Raw genomic sequence first — 16,603 nt, forward strand, 5'->3', positions numbered from 1 at the left:
ATATGTCTCTTACAGATGTATTGTTTGTGAAGGTAAGTAACTCGTTCATATAGTGCTGTATGTGTGTGTGTGTATATATATATATATATATATGTGTTTTCATATATAATTTTTTTTATAGTTTTTCGGGATCCCCGCGCATGGGTGGGAATATTCAGTGCTTATGGCTATTGATGAGGATCCCCTGGAAGAGAAGCTTGAGTTTCCCTGTCTCAAAACTCCTCATTTCACCATTTCTATCTGACTGGTCATGAGTCCCCGGGAGGGTGTTCTACATGAACTGGTGAAGTTGCTGTTTAAGACTACTCGACCGTGGTGCAGATGGTGAATCACACAAAGTGAAACTCCTTTCAGAATGCATGACTACCATCCCCATGTGCTGCTACTAGCTCATTGTAACCACTAGTGATAATGGGGTAACCCTGTATCCCTCAGCACCTGGGCATTATTAAGTAATCTACAGCGAAACGTCAAATGCTTTCATTTCTCCTTTCTACGCCTCCTTTGAAATGGTGTTAACTTTTGGCGCTAAACCTTGTTTGTAGATAGGGTTTTGCTTCAAAAGGCTCGGTGGTTGCAGGAGAACGCCCATGTAACGCCCCTTGGTGCTAAGTAATGCAAAACAGTGCTTTGCCTCACTTTTAGGGCACTTTCCAATGCAAAGAAAGTACATTGGGAAAAAAACTATATTTTTTGCTGGGTTGTATCACTTTTGTGACACTAATCCAGCTCAAAATAATTGTAAATCTACCCCTGCAACTAATAACCTCCCTGTGAATGTTGAATGGGTGGGTGTTTGTCAGTCGTTTGGCTGGGCTTCAGAGGGTTTTGTGTGCTTCCACATCACGAGTATGTGAAAGGTTAAGCTACCCCTGCTTGTTACCCACCCTGAATATGAATATCTCCATGTTTTTAGGTTGCTATTGATTGCACTTAGGTGTTGACTGGGTTTATCTCCTGTTTGCCCTCCATGTCCCCATGTACTTCTTTCTTATAGCTTTTCCCTGCCCAGGACATTGTAACAAACTTGTTGCGTGTATGGGTTATATCCATTAACTAAACCAATGCAGAGGCCTTCAACGAGCATGCAGAGTTTGCAACACCACTGCTTTTGTTAAAATAAAATTAGTGACCAGATCACTAGTTCGAAACTTTGCAATGTGTTATTGGACTTACCCACCAGTTCCCACCCCTGCCCTTCAGTAGGGCTTCCAGCGTTCTGTTTCTACACTGGGAGCACTAATCCTCCAATATTTCTCTTTTCCCTCCTCATTGATCGCAGCCTCGCTCATGCATGGCAATATTTTTGTAGGAAGGTGTGGGATGCCTTCTGAATAAAATCAAGGCTGCAGCATCATGGACTCGCCAGCCTAACCGCTCCTCCAAACTGAGTCAAACCACAAGCCAAGTACTCCAAGTACCAGCCAGAGCCTAAAATCGGTGCAGCAGCCTTTGCCCCAGATACAGAAAGGGTCCACCATGCTGGGATTGCCAGCCAAATTTCCTTCCCAACAGTCGCTCGCAAAGATTAATACGTATGCCTTGACCCAGAGGGCAGTGGTCCGGGATCATGTGACACAGCAGTCTGAACCCATTCATTGCTCCCAAAAGGCTCCCTTTATCATCCATGTGTTTATCAAATCTTCGGAGTGTGCTCATCAGAAAGATTGAAAGAGCAACTGACAATCTACTTGCAGCACAAGATCAACAACTCCTCCAATCTGAAAGAGACACGTTAGTGATAGATTCCTTACCTTCGAATATCCCCAGGCGTCAGACTGGATCCGGAAAGTTTCGCTTAGCAGTACCCCTGCGTGTCAGTAGGTGGCGTCGTGCGGCTCCGCGTCCGTCACTGCCGTCATAAGCGCCGAGATGACGCCACGGAGAGTACTTAGGCTCCACCCATGCGCGCTGACATCAGTTCTTTCTTTTTCCGCGCCAGCAAGCGCAGATCCAGATTGAGCACGTACCTTAGTCACTTTTTGACTACTATTTTGAGACTTTGTCTCCTCTCTTTTCTCCTGGTGCACGTAGGGCTGCCCGGCTTTAAGTCCTGTGGGGCCTGCCGCCGGAATATATCGTGGCAGACCCCCACTATGTTTGCCTCTACTGCCTGGAGACTGCTCACGACTCCCGGGATTGTCGCGCCATGGCCCCCCAAGGCCTTGCAGGAGCAGAGTAGGAAGTTGCTGGAGGTCCGGCATTCATCACGCCGCTGCTCGGGTCCAGGGGCCCTTCCTGGGACCGCTCGCGGGACTGGAGCCGTCGCTCCTCAGGCTCCAAGTTTTCGCATTCCGGTAAGCGACGCCATAAAAAGGTCGAAGAAGTGTGTTCGCTCTCAGACGTCCCCCCGCCGCTCCCCGGAGGCAGACGAGGGGGACAGGGGCTTCGCCCCGGCAGCTCCCCTGGGGCCTGGGAGTCCTGCGGCCTACCCTCCATACCCGGATCCGTCGGCGAGTCCCCGAACAGGTGCAAGAATTCCTTGCTACCATGGACCGCCTTTTTAGGCCTCGGGCTCCCACCGCCTCGCCTTCGGGCCGGCAGGAGTGCCAGCCCCGGCGCCACAGGATCCTGCACCAGTGGCTCCGGCGCCATGAGGTGCGGCGTTGCCGGCTCTGGTGCATCAGTGGGTGCTGTTTATTCCTCCCTCGTCCCGGTTCCAGGACCATTTTGTTCCAGCCTGGGATCCGCATTGGGAGCCGGCGCCAGTCCGACCCCGGCCAGGGCCGTTCGTCCCTTCTCCGGCTCCAGCTTTGCCGCCGCGACCGGCTCCCTCTACGCCAGAGGTGGACGAAGGCTGGGAAGGGTCCGAGGACCCTCTTGCCCAGCAATGTGACTCTGAGCAGTATTGGGTGGACGACTTGGAGGAGGCAGGTGACCTCAATGTCTCCTCTGACCCAGGGTTCGCTCCCCCCCCCCCCCCCCCCTTGCCTATGATGGAGGAAGGTGCCTCTTATACGATGGTCCTCGGTCAGGCGGCTGAGGCCCTTAATCTTGACCTCCCTTAAGACCAACCTCCCCACCGAGGTGCTCCAGACGGCGTCTACTTCGTCGAAGCCGTTGCTTTCCTTCTATGACGCCCTTACCGACGTTCTCTTGGGCACTTGGTCGAGGCTGGCCACGGGGGCCCCGCCTTTTTGACTACTCACCCTACGCCTGAGAGCCTGGTCATTCAGGCCTAGAGTGCATTTCCTACATCCCCGCCAGATAAGGACTTTAAACGGCTGGACCAGTTTGGGAAGCGGTTGTTCTCTTCGGCCTGCTTGGGGCTGTGGTCGGTGAACACCGCCTGCTTGTTGGGCCACTACTCCCACGCGGTGTGGGATGCTGTTGCTCAGGTGTTGCCTCAGTGTCCTGAGAAGGTGCAGGTTGTCCTTCCTCAGGCAATTGCTGAGGGGAAGGATGCGGCTAAGTTCGCCATTCGGTGTGGGTTGGACACCGCTGACTCATGGGGCAGGGCGGTTTCTACAACTGTAGCTTTGCGACATCACGCCTGGTTGCATTAGACTGGGTTTTCGCCTCATGTCCAAAAGCTCGCTCATAGACATGTCCTTTGATGGCACCCGCCTGTTTGGCGACAAGGCTGACAGTGCCCTGGAGCGCTTTAAGGTTTCGCAGGCTACGGCCAAGTCCTTGGGCCTTTCTACTGAAAGTTCGGCCTCTCCTGGTTTCCGTTCCTTTCGTGGGCAAGGTAGAGGCAGTCAGGCGCGCCCGTCCCCTAAGCCTGGGCAGAACCAGCCCCAGCACGGCCGGGGTCGTGGTTTTTGCAAGGGCGGGTCGGGGAACCAGCGTGCAGGTCTGTCCACCTCCACCTCCACCCCCGCTGCTTCCGCCCCCAAGCCTTCCTAATCTCTTCTTCGGGGAGCACCCCACGCCGGTGGGTGGCAGAATCTGTCACCACCTCCCTCACTGGCGCAAGATTACATCAGACAGATGGGCGCTGCAGATAATCTGCTACGGTTGCTCCCTTCCCTTTAAGTCCTCTCCTCATGCCATGCCACCGCATGTCGGGGTATCACTTGGTTCTTCTCCGACAGGACGTCCCAGCCCTCTTGGTCAAGGGGGCCATCGAGTGCGTTCCTGGGCCGGAAGTAGGGAGTGGTTGTTATTCCCACTACTTTCTGGACCCCAAGAAGGACAAAGGGGTCCTATCCTGGACCTTCGGGACATGAATCGCTTCCTACAGAAAGAGAAGTTCAGGATGCTGACTCTGGCTCATGTTTTAGCTGCCCTCGACCCTGGAGACTGGATGATTGCGTTGGACTTGCAGGACGCATATTTTCACATTCCCGTCCTGCCGGCCCTCCGGCGTTGCCTGCGGTTCACGGTAGGCCAGGACCATTTGCCGTGCTACCCTTCGGCCTTACCAGCGCCCCTCGGGTGTTCACAAAATTGATGGCGGTGGTTGCAGCTTATCTGTGCAGGTCCGGGGTATCAGTCTTCCCCCTACCCCGACGACTGGTTGTTGATGGCAGGCTCGCCCCAGGCAGTCGTCCACCACTTTCGGCCGACCTCTTGCATTTGCTGGGGTTCTCCATCAACGTGCCGTAGTCTCACCTGAGTCACTCTCCGAAGCTCCCCTTCATCGGAGCGGTTCTGGATTCGACGCTGTTTCGGGTTTATCCTCCCGAGCAGCGAGTCCGGGATATTCAGGCTATGATTCCAACCTTTCAGCCTCTGTCCCGTGTTTGTCAGGGTGACCCTCCGGCTCCTGGGCCTGATGCCCTCCTGCATCGTGCTAGTGCCACATGGCATATGCGGGCTCTGCAGTGGGACTTGAAGTTCCAGTGGGCGCAGCATCAGGGCAACCTGTCCGATCATGTCCAGATCTCGGAGGGCACTGCATGACAATTGCAGTGGTGGCTCACAAATTGCGATTGGGTCAATGGCTGATCCCTCTCTCTTCCCCAACCGGACCACACAGTGGTGACAGATGCGTCCCTCCTGGGATGGGGAGGCCACTTGGGAGAGGCAGAGATCAGAGGACTCTGGTCTCCGGCGGAGTCCTGGCTCCATATCAATCTGTTGGAGCTTTGGGCGATCCGACTGGCACTGAAGGCATTCCTTCCCTCTGTCCGGGGAAGTGTGGTGCAGGTGTTCACGGACAACACCACCGCCAGGTGGTAATGCAACAAGCAGGGCGGGGTGTGGTCCTGGACCCTATGTTAGGAGGCTCTGCACCTCTGGACATGGCTGGAACATCAAGGCATTACCTTGGTGGTTCAACACCTGGCAGGTTCTCTGAACGCCTGGGCAGACTAACTCAGCCGCTGGTGCTTGATGGGTCACGAATGGTGACTGCACTCGGACGTGGTGCAAGGTCTCTTTCAGCAGTACCTCTGCCAGGAGAGTGAGTGAGCTCCAGGCTTTCTTCCAAACCTCTTTTCCTTTCATCCGGACAAGGTGGTTTTAAGGACCAATCCTTCTTTCTTGCCAAAGGTTGTCACGCCCTTCCACATTGGGCAGATCATCACTTTGCCCACCTTCTTTCCGCCTCCTTCAAGGGAGGAGGAGAGGCTCCATCGTCTGGACCCAAAACGAGCGCTTGCATTCTATCTGCAGCGTACACAGCAGTTCCGGGTGGATGACCAGCTCTTTGTTGGCTAAGTGGGCGCCAAAAAAGCTTGGGCCGTGCACAAAGAACCATCTTGCGATGGGTCGTTCTGTGCATCAACGCATGTTACTCCTTGGCTAAGAAGGAGCCTCCTGTGGGGCTGCGTGCCCATTCTACCAGGGCAACTGCAGCCACTACTGCCTTGGGACGCGGCGTTCCCTTGCAGGACATTTGTCAGGCAGCTACGTGGGCCTCGCTGCACCCAGCATTACTGCCTTGACAGTCCAGTCCGGAGAGACTGCTTCATTGGCCGTTCTGTTCTCCGTGACTTTCTGGTGTAATTTGTTTGCAGACCCACCACCGGGGTTGGTATTGCTGGGGTATCTATTCTAAGGTAAGGAATCTATCACTAACGTGTCTCTTTCAGATGCACAAGTTACTACTTGTGTAACGATATATCTGTAAGAGACATTAGTTAGTGATAGATTCCTTACCGCCCACCCATCCTCCCTGTTCTACGAACTGGTTACTAGGGTTAAGGTCATCCCTCTTAGGGCCCTAGTTTTCTAAACCAATGGTCAGTATCTTGCATGGCTCTGCGTTCCTGGCACGGAAAGTAGTGTACAGAACTGACGGCAGCACGCATGGCTGGCGCCTAAGTACTCTCTGTGGCGTCCTCTCGGTGCTTAAGACGCCATTGACTGACTAGGAGCCGCACGACGCCACCTACTGACGCGCAGGGGTACTGCTAAGCGAAACTTTCCGGATCCAGTCTGATGCCTGGGGATATTCTACGGTAAGGAATCTATCACTAACTAATGTCTTACAGATATATTGTTACACAAGTAGTAACTTGTGCTTCACTGCAACTAGTCAGGCTTCAAGCCACGCTGCTGTAGTTATCCAAACCTCTCATGATAATAGTGACATCAGCTTTCTCGTCCTCAAATTTTCAGCAGCCTTTCATACAATCAACCACCAAGACATATTGAGCATTCTATGCACGAGATTCACAGACTGTGGCACCTCGGCTCTCCTAATTTCTCTTAACTTTACTTCCCCAGGTGATACCCTTACAATCAAGTAACAACCTGTGATGTATAGCTTACCCCAAAGATCCATCCTCATCACTGTATGCCCATTCCCTAAATAAAACGAAGCCCTTTATTAAAAGAATGATGCTCATTGCAAACTGCTTCAAGCACACACACAACCAGAACTGCCTCTTCCATGAGAAGCTGGAGGAGGTTGCTCCTCCGCTCACACCACAGTGAAAACCTTAGGCTTCATCAGATATTTAACTCAATGGTCCTCATTGCCAAGAAGATGACTATACCTGCTCAATTCAGTCTTCAAAACCACCATCCAAGTCATCCTATAGCCCCATCATAGTAGTCTGTGTTTTAATAGCCCCCTGCTTTCACCAAGTATACTACACAATGCCACTTGATTCAGAGGCCTAAAGTAATATCACGTTGTCCTAAATATGACTGACACCATCCCAGCACAGATCATACTCCTCCATTTCAGAAAGTGTATCATAGCAGTCATCCATAAACAACCCAAACCTCCTCTCTGACCCTTCCCCCTATTTGATACAGTCCTGAATCATCCATTCGCCTATATGTTCAGCGCTCTGTAATTTAACCACTGGATTTGTACTTGTAAATACATGGTGTTCCAGTTAAGTAACTTTTTCCATCAGTCATTGTAAGGTCGAAATACATTTTAAAATTCGTTTAGGGGATCACAGTTCCAGCTAGATGTTCTTGTTTGCTAGTATTTAATTTACTAGAAATATTATTCACTTTATTTTGTCAGCAATATAAATTAAATGAGGTCCAAATTAATGCCAACAAGTCTATCGATATTAGCTTTGAAGGTGAATGATGGCTTAATTGTTTTTTTTTTTTTTTAGGAAGCATCATTAGATGCATGAGGAGATTAGAAGAATTACTTCGACAGATGTGCCAGGCCGCAAAAGCCATTGGAAACACTGAATTGGAGAACAAGTTTGCAGAGGGTATGTAAATGTACCCAATAATGCAATTTTCTGTTTAAAGTGATTGAGCATTACATGTCTTGTGTGTAGATCGTAAAGCCAAATTATGCTACTACTTTAAATTGTTTTATTATAGGTTCCAGTATATCATGCAGTGGTTGTATTTATTTGCACACACATGTATTACGTGATCTGTTGTGCTGTCCTCGTGATTGGGCATTTCCACTTGAGGAAAGTGCAACTTAAGTTGTATAAGGTAAAAGTGCTCCACGTTATGCAGTACTAATGCTCCCTCTTTTCTTTTGTAGGTATTACGAAAATTAAAAGGGATATTGTCTTTGCTGCAAGTCTTTATCTGTGAGGATGATGGCAAAAGTTTCTGAAGCAAAGGAATGAACAATAAAACTAATTCACAAGCGAATACTTTCAGAAACGTATGCTTTGCAGCTTAAACAGATGAACCCAGTCTCAGAACTTTGCAAATTTGCTGTAAACATTTTAATACTTATGCTTGGTGAATCTGAATCCACAAGCATCATTCAAGCAAAGCATGTTACACCTTGTTTGTACATAACTGTTTTACCACATATTTTTAATAAAAAAAATTACGAATTTAATATTTTGTTATAGTATATAATGCTTAAAACAAAGATTTTATTTATTTAAAAAAATTAAAGCTTTTTTTTTAAAATGGTGTTCATTTTACTATATACAAGTAAAGTGGGCATCCAAGTAGTATAGCAGCAGTCCTGTGAAGGCATTCTCCTTTCAACATCCGACAAGAGTATCCTGTCACACCCTCCTCCTGAAATCCATTACTCTTTGGGAAAAGGAGGACACTCCGCATTAGTGTTTCATGGCTGGTGATTGCTTCCATAGTGATTTCCATTTGTCGATGTTTCGTGCAAAGTGGTATGTGAATCTTCTTCTTTTTCACATTTACGCCCCCTTTCTTTGAAGAAATCGGAGACGTAGACAACCTGCAATGAAAATAACAGATTTAGAAATGTTTCCCCTTCAGTTTTAGCATTCTTTAGTTATGTCTCTAGAAAGCAATTTAGGAGCAATTTCGAGAATAAACCCATGAAAACATGATTTTAATATGCAAGAAAGACTTGTACTCCCAACCTATAGTGTGTCCTGAAGGAGAAAGGATAGGTTAACAATTTTATGACTATAAATGTTAAAGAAAGATGCAGCAACAGGTTTTCAGTGCAGCAATCCTGTGCCTACAACAAGATAGTACAGACACAATTAACCCATATAAAAGAGGCTTGCCATACAAACAGTATTATGTAGAAAGCAATAGTAAATGTGGGTAACAGTTATGGTTTACAGCGACTAGCGAGAGACCATATTTTTTGCATCTGCTTACAAACAACTTTAGCCATCTATAGAAAGAGCAAATGTCTTCTACATGGGACCATAGCATTTCAAAGATGGTTGCACTGTAACACGGCCTTTGTATTATGGCTTTGGTGATGCAGACAGTCGATACTTACAGCACACACACACACACAGCCAGGACAGATGTCAGTAGCAGAAGCCTCTTCTCCACACCTTATGGGACTTCACACCAGAGGCTCACAGCCCGGCTATCTGCACTTACCAACCAGTTCATGCCTGTGATGGCTTTTTCCTGAGCTCTTCACACAGTGCAAGTCGGACCACCCTGATTATGCCAATGTTTGTTTATATGGTCCAGAACACTATTATTAAAAGTTACACGTGCCTCCTTAGAGGACCACAGCCCCCCCCCCCCCCCCCTTGCAATTTTTATAAGAGTTGACCTGCGGAATTATAAATTTCTGACTAGAAGACACACTAACCTGCCGAGCATCTACCTCATGAACATGCTATCTCATGTATACTTACACCAGCGGATTTAAGACTTTTTGAACTGGTGCCTCACAGAATCCAGAAACTTTTAAGAGATCTCCAGCTGACAATGGTTCTAAGGCTTCAGGTCTCACGCATCCTCTTTGTCCCATAGGCCAGACAACAGGATCCCTCAATTGAATCTGTTTCAAAGGGGCCAGTACCGGGGTTGACCTTCTCACGCTGTCAATATCTCACAAGAGACCGCTCAGAACCTCATTTGGTTGCAGGCAGTTCTCCCTTCATCATTCAGACTTAATTATTGTGACATACGTGTCACTTCTAGGTTGCAGGGATCCTATGGCAGAGGTGATGAGCAGAGGCCTCTGTTACCCAGCAGAGAGCAGATCCACAACAAGCTTTTGGATCTTCGGCCGATCATTTTGACCTTGAAAGCCTTCCTACTGACCATCAAGAGAAGACAAGTATAGGTCCTATCGGGAACATGACTGCCAAGTGGGGTCTTGGATCCTGAGCCAGGAGACTCTGGAGGTGGCTGGACCAGCAGATCATTCTGGTGAAAAACTATCTAATGTTCCTGAACATTAGAGCAGATCAGCTAGGTAGGTGGTGGAGCAAGAGTGGCATCTCCAGCCAAAAAGTAATAGTACAGGGGATCTTCAATCAGTAAGCCGTGCCCTGGATAGATCTGTTCACTGTTGAGTGTCAAAGGTTCTGCACCCTGGAGTTTTGTCCAATAAGGTTACTAGGAGAGGCATTCCGTTTACAATGGGACACAGGTTTTCTCTGAGTTTCCAGCACTACTACTCCTGCCTAGAGTGCTAAGGAAAGTCAGTACAAACCGGGCTCAAGTCATCTTAATATCGTTAGATGGGCCTGGAGTGTGTGGATCCTGTGCATTTACCCTTGGATCTGGTGACTGTTGCAGAGACAGGAGGCCCTCTGAAAGTAGAGGAGGGCCCTGCATACAGTTCCATGCATGGAGACTTGGCAGCAATAGCTAAGGGGCATATTTACAAGGGCTACGAAGCCAAAAAAGCGGAAATAAAACCAGCGCCCTATTTACAAGAGGGTGCTAACATGCATTATCGCATGTTAGCACCCTTTTTCCCAACGCCTCCCTTTGCATCTCCAATGAGATGCAAAGTGGGCGTGCCCCGGATGGACTACCTTGCAAATATCGCAATGTTCCCTGCAAAAGGCCGATAACCTCGCTATCTCTGAAATGATCACCCTGGAGAAACGCGTTGTTAATAACGCGCTAGCAGGGCGATAAATTCCAGAGAGAGCCTGCGATATTATTATCGCTAAGCACGGCCAGCGATCATTATCGCTGGCCGTTGATAATATGCCCCAATATTCTTTTCATTTACAGTGTGAAGTAGTAGATATTATTCTTGCAGTCACATGGCCGTCCATAAAATCTATGCTGAGGGCAGGGAAAAGTTTGACACCTAGAACATCTGCTGGCCAAACTCTGTATGGTTTGTTTTGTTATTTGCCCAGAACAGCCTTCTAGTTACAGTTAAGGGTTCCTTGTCAGCCGTCTTATGTTTGCCTAACTAATCCTCTCTTTAAATTACCAGTTGTGATGAGTTTTCAGAAGTGTCTGATATGTTCTCTCCAAAACCATCTTTCATACCTCAGTGGGGCCGAAATCTAGTTCCGACATTCCTTAGATGCCCTCCATTCGAGACAATGCACAATGAATAGCACTTGTTACAACTTGTACCAATACAACGCTGGTATTAGTATGCGTTATCAATTACGAGATACCATTACAACGCAAACTTTTACCCCGACTATGCCTTTACCATGCATGCCATTACAAAGCAAATACATGCGTGGTAAAGGTATAGTCGTGGTAAAAGTTTCTAAAGTAAAGTGACAGTCCTCTCACCACATTTACACTACCCAGCACGACCCCCCTACACTACCCTAAAACACTACCCTACACCACTTCACCACCCTAAACCCTAATAATTACCCCAACAAGACCCCCTACACAAACACCACAACACTACCCTAAAACACTACCCCAAGCACGACCCCCTACACTACACAAATGCCATGACCCCAGTCCTGTTCCTACACTACCCAGCACGGCCCCCCTACACTACCCTAAAACACTACCCTACACAAGCACCACAACACTACCCTAAACCACGACCCCCCAACACTACACTACCCCCAGCACGACCCTACACTAACACTACCCAGCACGACCCCCCTACACTACACGAACACCACAATAATACCCCTAGCACGACCCCCTACACTACACAAACCACACCACTACCCTAAAACACTACCCCCAGCATGACCCACTACACACACACCACTACACTACCCTAAACCACTACCCCCAGCATGACCCTTAACACTACACAAACACCACTACACTACCCTAATACTACCCCAGCACGACCATCCGACCCCCAGTCGGGTCCCTACACTCCAACAATACCCAGCACGACCGACCCACCTACACTACCCTAACCCTACACAAACACCGCAACACTACCCTAAACCACTACCCCCAGCACGACCCACTACACACACACCACTACACTACCCTAAACCACGAACCCCCCCCCCCCAGTCCTGTCCCAACTCCCACCCCATGCCCAATCCCCCTTACCTCTCTTTCCTCGTGGTTCCTCTCTCCTCCTGGTTCCTGGTTCCTGCTTCACGCTGTCTCAGAGGGGCGGTGTACGTCGTTATGAAGCAAACAGCCTCTGTTTCCTTACAACTACGTGGAGAGTCTACATTGTTTTAGAACGCATGGTCATTTACTATGCATACTTTTACAACGAAATTCGTTGTAAAGGCATGGGTGGTAAAAGACAATGCGTAGTAATTACTTTGCGATGTACAACGCATGCGTGGTAATGCATGCATTGTAATGGTATCGCGAAGTAAACTCGTAGAAATACTTGTTTACCATGCACAATTGCTTGCTACTGCTTCTGATTATCCCAACTAGGTGCTCACCCTGCAACCTCACTAAATCACGTTCCTCAAATTCGTGCTACGGACTCTTATCCTAGCGCTAAGTGAGCTTAGCGATAATTATCGCCGGTCCTTGATGATATGCCCCATAGTTTTGAAAAATATCATGATCTGAGTCCCCTTCTCAGATCCTCCACCTTTGGGAAGTACTACAAAAGATTAAGAATGTTTCAGAATAAGGTCTCGCGTTAGATTTTGGCTCACAGTCACCTGCAATTTGTTGAAAGTGCTCCGCGACTTAGGGAGTGGCAGGAGAAAGAAAAAGAACCTGACTTCAGTTTGCAGAGGTGGGACTTATTTGTGGCACCGCTCAATCTATTCACAATACATTCTGCAGAAATATGTCTACTCTATGCCATGTGGCGACATTGGTACACTGCTAAAAAAAAATCTCCAGATCCAATCTTGCACCAGGAAACATTCTAAAGAGAAATCTGGAGTCTAGAGTATTCAGCAGAAAGAGTTACCAGAGGTAACTTACTTATTCATTATGACAAAATGACTGTTCTTTCAGTCAGCTACAGCTGCCTGACCTAAAATAACAGGATGACAAAGGTGAGGTTGGTAATAGTCTACCTTCGGAGAACAGGCACTTCTGATTATCTGCCGCTTCATAATAGGCTGCCATTCAAAAAGGTGTTAATGGAACCCATTTTAGCATTGTGGGGGCAATCCTAGTGCAGCTGCAGTGGTCAGGTACCCCCCCCTTCCCCCCCCCCCCCAATCATTGCCCTGTGCCTGATGACTTCCCATCCGTCACCAGACAGTCCAGTAGTGCAAAGGTCGGTCATGCTCCAAACATAGCCCTGACTTATTCACTACAGCACCTCCCAACTGAGTCCAAAAAGATCGAGGCACTGGGGAAAATGTCTTTCTCCTCAGGGAGCCTCACTCTCCAACATCCATTGTGACCTGTGTCCTAGCACAATATTACCATGCCTTATGGGATAGAGCACAGATGCTGTTAAAATCAATTCACTGAACTTGTAATGTAAGGACCTGCCATAAAAAATATTTTCACTGTGTGAGGAGGGGGGTGGTGCCTAGTAGGGGACAGGGCCTCATGCTGGGGAAGTACTTAAATGGCACTTTTACCCCCCTCATCCCACCAAACCTCCCCAAAAAAAAATTTGGCTGATGTCCTGTGGTGTTTACACACACCTCAATGGACATCTGCTGAGCAAGCGCTCGACAGACAGGCTGGAAATCCACTCTTTGCAGTTGTTTCTTGCTAGCTTTCCATGGCACTATGTGATATTGGCTCCTCACCATGGGTCATATCAAGGACGGCGTTAAAATTATAGCCGGTTTAGTGGCAGAAAACTGCCACTAAAGCGGCGATAATTGGCTTGATAATGCCCTGGAGAATTCCAATAGAAGCCCATGTTCACACCAGAACATGGACTTCTATTGGAATTCTCAAGGGCATATTATCAAGCCCATTATCGCCGCTTCAGCGGATAATTTTTAACACCGTCCTTGATAATATGCCCCCATGTGACTGTGTGAAGGATGGAGTAGTTTCTTTTCTGTAACTCCAATTTTGTAGTAGGGGTATCTCTGTTATAGTCATAATCTAGTGAATAGTCCCGCCCATGTGCGTGGACCCCGGAGCAATAAAAATAATCTCTTAAGTTGTCAAGCCATGCAGACCTGCATCTACACTTAAGAGAGGATTCAAAGACAGATAATGCAGCCTATATCCACAGGCTACACTGTCCAGTACTTCAACTAGAAAATTCCACCAACATCCACAAACAGCACTGCCTGCCCAGCTTTTTCCCACAGAGAAAAACCTGCCTCTACCAGCAAAAGCCTCTGGAATGATAGAGAGGGAGGAATGGACAGACAAGCCCCATAGGCTGCCATTATGTGGCTCAGAACAGGATACTGTGCCTTTAAAAAAAAAAAAACTTTCCAGAACTTTTCCAGTATCCCAGAATGCACAGCAGGTCCCTTTTACTTTCAGTTCTTTTTTCCGGCTCCTGCTAGCTGGACCCTGGAGCATTGAGCTCTCCCTTTTTTTATTTGGATTTGTTCACTTTTCAAGTGCTTATTAAGTACCTTGTTGCCTTCCTTCTTGTGTGTGCTCTGTGTTGTCAACATGCCTGGCTTGTTTGACAAGTGCCCAGAGTGCGAGAGAAAGAAGGCCAGGTCGGACCCACACAGGGTGTGCATCGTCTGCCTTCCCCAGTCCCATGTTCCAGAGGAGTGTGACATTTGTCAATCTTTCTCAGCCAGGACCCTGAGAGAAAGGATGAAGATCAGGCTCCTAGGCCTGGAGGACAGAAGGCTGAGGGCACAAGGTGAGTCAGGACGGGCTGATTCTGCCCAAGCTGAGGCCCCTGGGGGGCTCCCCAGGGGCAGGAAGCAAAGCAAACGTCCCCATTCTCCGTCTGCGTCGACTACGGCATCGAGGGGGAGGGCTGCAGTCTGTTCACCGTCACCCCAGGGCTCTGGGGAGAAACGCTCTACGTCGAGGGAGCTGAGCAGTCCGCCGTCGACGACAGCGTCATCTTCGTCGATGCAGTCGACTTCTCCGACGGCATCGAGAACAGTCCTGGCGTAGGCGCTCGCCGTCGAGGTCGCCGTCGGCAAAGAGGAGAAGGTCACCGTCGAGGGGATCCCCGACGTCGAGGACCTGTCACAGGCGTTCGCTGTCGAAGAGGCGTTCGCCGTCGAGGAGGTGTTCATCAACACCGAGGCAGGGCAGGAGGAGTCCTGACGCCGGGAGTCCCTCGGGGTCACAAGGGAAGAGAACAGAGTCACCGGGCTCGGTGTACTCAGTGGTGTATACACCTCCTAAGCCTAGGTTGCCACGCTTTCCTCCTTTGCCAAGGGAGCCCTCACCACAGATCCCTACGCCACCGCCTCCTCCTCCTCATACCATTCCGCCTCACACACCGTCGGGCCCACCTGTGGCCCCCGCCACGGTCGGTGTCGTTGCCTAGGTATCCGACGCCGCCGAAGAGAACTCAGAGGCCGCGGCACCAGGTTAAGCCCAGATCGCGCTCCCGCTCCGGACGGAGAGGAAGATCACGGAGCCGTGGACGGTCGTCATCGACATCTGGGCGACACCGCAGGAGCCAGGTCTGCATGGCTTGACAACTTAAGAGATTATTTTTATTGCTCCGGGGTCCACGCACATGGGCGGGACTATTCACTAGATTATGACTATACACAGAGATCCCCTACAACAGAAGCCAATATTATGTGACACACGGTGGCTCCATGTGAGTTGGCAGGTCTGGGTCAGAATGTGGCCATACAAAACTCCATGGTGCAAACAATAGGCTCATCTGTTACCATCCGCCGTCACACCTGGTACAGTCTGCTGGACTTTTAGGGGACTTCCAGACCCACTTAATGGACATGCCATTTGATGGCACTTGTCTGTTTGGAGAGAAGGCTGATTCTATACTGGAAACGTTTAAAACAGGGGCTATGGCTAATTTCATGGGTCTGGCATACCCTGCCAGTCAATTCTACTGAGAAGACACACACCCACTTGTAGGGCCTTCATATGCCAAAGTGTGTCATTATTTACACTGGACTCTTCTGTGGTGGTCCATGATTGAGCATTTAATAAAACTTCCACGCAACACAACAAGCCACCTTGCTGCGCTAAGGAAAAGGGTAGGACTGTGCCATATGTATCATCATACAGCGCATTTGTGTCCTTTCCATGCACTGGTGCACTTTTGGCTACCTGGTGCCAATGCAGGCAACCTGCTGCCATGGTGCGTTGTAAGCAGGATTGTTTTTGTGTCGGAAGGGAAACCTTCATGCACAAAAACAATCCTCAGAGGCATTTTCCTCTGTGTGCTGCAGAGAAAGCGGTAAAATAAAGATATTTCTCCTCGTTACGCCTCCCCTGCGGAGGCACAGCATTTTGACGCATTCCCAGGTCTACCACTAATGGTCAGTCAATCAGTAGATTTGTAGAACGCTTTTAAGTCACCCATGAGGGTATCCAGTCCGATGCAGAGTCCGACGAAGAATCCGAACTGTCTCTCATTTCCCCGGCCAATGTTATAAGAAAATCCTCACGGAAAAAGGGTTGGTTCAAGGCCAAAAACAAGTTAAAAGCAGGCAAGCCCTCAGCGACTCAGAAAGCTGCCACTACTTCTTTACCCGCACAAGTCAAGCCCATAGCTGAAAATAGTCCTCTACGTAAATGGATACAAGCCAATGGA

General features: G+C 49.0%; 2 protein-coding genes across 3 annotated transcripts in view; one reads left to right on the top strand and one right to left on the bottom strand.

The window, feature by feature from the left end:
• Nucleotides 1–8,173, top strand: part of MTREX (Mtr4 exosome RNA helicase) — a 780,177-nt gene extending 772,004 nt beyond the window's left edge. The window contains exons 26-27 of the mRNA XM_085631304.1: nucleotides 7,473–7,577; nucleotides 7,865–8,173. Coding sequence (XP_085487430.1) covers nucleotides 7,473–7,577; nucleotides 7,865–7,917 — 158 coding nt within the window. The 3' untranslated portion in view covers nucleotides 7,918–8,173. The remainder of the gene's footprint in view (nucleotides 1–7,472; nucleotides 7,578–7,864) is intronic.
• PLPP1 (phospholipid phosphatase 1) overlaps nucleotides 8,040–16,603 on the bottom strand; it is a 308,844-nt gene continuing 300,280 nt past the window's right edge. For both annotated transcript variants that reach the window (XM_085631308.1, XM_085631307.1), the window contains exon 6: nucleotides 8,040–8,536. In XM_085631308.1, coding sequence (XP_085487434.1) covers nucleotides 8,411–8,536 — 126 coding nt within the window. In that variant the 3' untranslated portion in view covers nucleotides 8,040–8,410. The remainder of the gene's footprint in view (nucleotides 8,537–16,603) is intronic.

This window comes from Triturus cristatus, chromosome 2_1 (genome assembly GCF_964204655.1).
Source record: "Triturus cristatus chromosome 2_1, aTriCri1.1, whole genome shotgun sequence".
Classification (NCBI taxonomy): Eukaryota; Metazoa; Chordata; class Amphibia; order Caudata; family Salamandridae; genus Triturus; species Triturus cristatus.